The 4,623-nt window shown below is 43.3% G+C and overlaps 1 protein-coding gene across 1 annotated transcript; it reads right to left on the bottom strand.

Moving 5' to 3' along the window:
• Nucleotides 1–1,045: 1,045 nt before the first annotated feature.
• Nucleotides 1,046–1,861, bottom strand: LOC123451012. Its single transcript, XM_045128028.1, has 2 exons — nucleotides 1,717–1,861; nucleotides 1,046–1,615 (listed from the first exon to the last, which is right to left on the bottom strand). Exons 1-2 carry the CDS (start codon nucleotides 1,836–1,838, stop codon nucleotides 1,303–1,305), a joined length of 435 nt encoding a protein of 144 aa, XP_044983963.1. The 5' UTR covers nucleotides 1,839–1,861; the 3' UTR covers nucleotides 1,046–1,302.
• Nucleotides 1,862–4,623: the final 2,762 nt, after the last annotated feature.

The following is a 4,623-nucleotide window of genomic DNA, read 5'->3' as shown; positions in this document are numbered from 1 at the left end:
TGTTCTGGGAAAATTGGAGCTCATTTGATCAAACATAAACTGGGAAACTTAAAATAAATCATTTCCAGTCTATTTGTGGGTCGAATTTGGCGTCAAATTGAAATTGTGCAGAAAACATGGAAACAATAACTCAAACTCATGGATATTACACTGAGTATTCTGGATAAATTTCAGATCATTTGGCCCATTAAAAATTAAGTAACTAGGAAAACCATTAGCTCTTAGTAGTCCACAATATCAGGAAGTATCTAGAATGGCAAATCTGGAGTTCTGTTAGAGTTCAGATAGCACACACCTGTGGAGCAGCTCGGCGAAGGCAGACCATGTTGCGGCAGCAGCAAGCTCGGCGAGGGTCAGCAGGACGTAGCAGCAAGCTCGGCGAGGGTCAGCAGGACGTAGCAGCAAGCTCGTCGACGGTCAGCAGGACGCAACAACAGCTCAGGGAAGGTGCGCACAGTGGGGCTGTACCAAGCTCACGAGAGCACAACACCATGCAGCAGCAGCTCGGGGAAGGTTGCGGACAGTGGGGATACAGCAAGCTCAAGGAGACAACACCACGCAGTAGCAACTCGGGGGAAGATTACATGCCGGCCAGCCACCAGAGACGAACATAGTAGTACAAGGAAGAAGAAGATAAGGTTCGTATGGGTCAGGGGCATTTTGGTCACAGAATTTGTATTGTAATCTGCCAAATGATCAAAACAGTGTACGGAGGGTAAATCCTCAAGATTACAGCAAATGCATGGCTAATCCTTAGTTACAGGATAAACAGGGGCAAATCCTCAAAGTACAATAAAAGGTGTGGCAAATCCTCAAATTCCCCTTAATAAAATGGTTGAATGCATCATTCCCGTGTCTCTTCTTTTGAAAAAAATAATCATTTTGTTACTTGGTAGTTGGTATATACTAGTTCGCGTTGTCTTATACTCCTATTTAGGAACATATAGAGGGAGTATATATTAATGCGCTAGAGTACAAGTTGAGAATGGAAGGATCGGAATGGAATAGAAGCATGGAGCAATCAATCATCAATCAATCCCGTGCTTATACAACCAAGCTAGCATTCTTTTGTTTTTCATTTTCAGCTTCCTTTTGATGAGACCAGTACAAGGCTCAATGCTTCTCATTATGTTTTTCCTTTTTCCAGCGAAATTATCAAAAGAAAAAACCGAGAAATATGGCACAACCATACCATATTACTACTACTACCATATACTAAAATCACACACACACAAACCCCTTTATTGTCCGCAAGCAGTTGATCATGCATGCTGCAGCTGGTGGAATGAATCCTGACAAAGATCAATGTCGGGTGCACTTGAAGACGCTGCCTTGGAAGCACGCGGTGAACACGGGAGGGATGTGCCCGGTGAAGCTGTTGTAGCAGGTCCAGGCGTAATCTCCAAGGCATGACAGCTGTTCGTTGTCGATGTCAACGTTTATGCCGATGCAGTGGTCCTTGTTATTAGGCTCCCCCTTATCCTTGGCCAAGCATTTCTCCTTCAGGACGACTGTGATGAAGCATGGCGTGAAGGTAACCTCGTCAGTGATGGCATTCTGTACCAAGCACGCCAGTGCGGCGTTGACGAGGCACGCCAGCTCTCCGTTGGACGTGCTTATGCCGACACAGCGATTATCCAGGGTCAGTACTTCAAGTTTTTACGTGCTTAGGCCGGCCCTCTCTGAAACGAATTGTAGAAAACTATAAATACTGACCTTATGCCGACACACAGATCGTCTTGTGTCAGCGGCGCCGGCTGTGGTGTGGAGGAGCCGCCTGCTCCGCATAGCAGCAACACTAGGAGGACAACGAGGGAGTGGAACTGCATGATTGCCATCGGGCTTAGGTTTGCTGTGTTGGTTGGAGAGACTCACTTCCGCATGCATCAGATGGGTCGATAGATTTATATAGGAGCTGGGCAGAGCGACACAAGCCCAAGCTTTTTTTCGACAAGGATGAATTTTATTGGCTTAAAATAAAGCATCAAACACAAGCCCAAACTATGAGTAAACAGAATCTCATAGCTTAGATTTCGGCGAAAGCGACCCTACAATAAGCAAGCACAAGGTCTGTCATCATAGTTTAGATTTGGATGGTCAAAACGACTTTAGGCACTCCACGGCCAGGCACTGGATCGGGGTCCAAAAGGGTTATTGTGCCAAACTAAATTTACGACCCAACAGAAAACCCTCATATGATCTTTTTCTTTAGAGAAAGGGATTAACCCCGGCTTCTTCATCTGGACGATGCATGCAGCCGTCATTTTATTGATTATTCACAAAAACCTTACAATGTATATTAGGTAGTCCAAAGTCATCATCTATCTTAGGAAATAACCACTAGTAGAAAAAGAGCATTTAGCCCCGGTTTGGTTGGGCCATTAGTCCCGGTTCGCGAACCGGGACTAATCAACCGGGACTAATGCTAGCCCCGGTTCGGCCCCGAACCGGGGCTAATAGCCTTCCATGTGGCGGGGCTGGGAGCGAGAGGGGAGGGGTATTAGTCCCGGTTCGTATTACGAACCGGGGCTATTTCTTCGCTGTTATTTTTGAGCAATTTTTGGGTTAGGGTTTTGCACTAAATTGGATGGAGCTATTTTGCTGCCCCCTATTTTCCCATTTATTTGTTTTGGGCATTTTTTTTTTTTGCATTAAATTGAATTACACATACACAACAGTAAAGGAACAACTATATTGCACATCGTCACGAATATATTACACCACCTCATCCGTCGTGCTTTATCGAACGTACCTAATTACAAAATGTAGACACGAGTTACATGGACATATATGCATCTATCTTACACTATAACATTTCATACCATTCTAATCGAATGGCAATAGTATTCTCCCTTGGGATCTAGGACCTCTGCATCAAAGAATCCGGTAATTTTCTCTTGAATTGCTCGTACACATTCCTGTGGTAGAAAACCGTCCCACAATCGTTCGGTCTAATTTAAAGATGGGTCAATATATATATCAATGAAACCGAACACAATTCACGGTAATAAAATAAAGTTGTGAGTATTGTTTATCGTATTTCGATTTTTTTGATGTCCCAGGTTTTGCCCTTCTCATGGATCGTCTCACGAATGAACTCGCAAACATAATATCCACATAAATTATTTCCGTGTTCCTGCCTCAAGCACTTTACGAGAACAGAGTTCAGTCAAAAACATAATCAAGAATTATAATGGTATTGAAACTAGAATAAAGAGATGCGCGGATCTAGCTAGTAGTTACTTACATCTATTTGTTTAAATGTAAGCTCTGGCTTCCAATCACCCCGAGCCTTGGCGGTGAACCGTTTCCAAGCCCTGCCAAGAAAAGGAAATGAACAAAGGAGTTCTATATTAATTCTTTGCTATCAGAAAATGAATGAGAAGTTGTCGATATAGTGTCATAATGATTGAAATTACCTGTGGAGGCATTCTTGCATGTTCGTCCATTCAGTGAGGGTGTGCGTTTCGGGTTCATGACTATTACTTGTCCATTGTCACGTACAATCATTAACAAAATAAAGTGAAACCTGCGCGCGCATAATGAATTAATTATACGTACACTTAAAATAACATCAAGTAAGGAAATAGGATTTCCCTTTTGGTACTGCAAAACCTTAACGCTTGTACCAAGTTATTCTCTGTCTCGCGGGATTCGATTCGACACTTTGGTGATGATTGTAATTTGGGTCAATGAACCCAATGTCATAGATTTGTCCTCTTTTGCATTCGAGAATCTTCATTCTGCAAATTTAATATAGTGATGAGTAAGATTATACATGCAAGAACGAGTTGAGTAAGACTTAATGACATAAATTAATAATACTTACAAACAATAAGCACTGATGATAGATTTGTCGAGGGCGTCTTGTTTGTATAACTGAAAAAATTCTTCGAATTCAATCATACTCACGCCTTGTCCAGTCCCGAAATGCTCGTCTTCATACGCTAAGTAGAGCCAGTTTTTCTGTTGAGAACATGATTGCATGTACCAGTCATGCAATCTTCGCATTTTTGTTGGTAGCTCATTGACTAACTCAGGTTTGACCAGAGAACGCCCGTACCGCTACGTGTATTATACGTCAGTGAATACCTCCAAATGGTTTAAGTACTCATCAATAGACATGCCTTGAGCCTTGGCCGCTTGTCCGTAGTGTGCAAGAAATTCCGGATCGATGTCAGCTATTTCATCATTCCTCTGCTGGACCGCAGCTCTGCTCGAGCACACATTTGTATCGGAATACACTTTGAGCGGGGGGCACGATTGGTTTTTTTGTTGTCCGAGCTGGGCAACTGATTTCCCGTTGGACGTACTACTCTTCAACTGCTGCTTTTTTGCCTGAGCCGACTTGATAATAGAGCGTTCATAGTCTGCTGGCAACGGTAGCGGGGGATCTTCAAGGTTTTTCAACATTTTCACCACTGCGGTGTGATCTTTTGGGGTGGCCGGATAGTCTGGCTCTTTCGGTTTATTCTTGTTAGCCACTTGAGCCTTCCAGTGTTCATGATGGGCGTCCGCCCTCTTAATATTATCCTCTCCAGTATATTCCCAAGGTCTCTTTACCATATTCTTATAAGGTACTTTTGGGATGGGCGACAACTTATGTTTTGGTGATCGGATCCC

This window comes from Hordeum vulgare, chromosome 4H, assembly GCF_904849725.1.
Source record: "Hordeum vulgare subsp. vulgare chromosome 4H, MorexV3_pseudomolecules_assembly, whole genome shotgun sequence".
Lineage (NCBI taxonomy): Eukaryota > Viridiplantae > Streptophyta > Magnoliopsida > Poales > Poaceae > Hordeum > Hordeum vulgare.
Note: the sequence above shows the minus strand (reverse complement) of the source record. Positions and strands in the feature narration are given on the sequence as shown.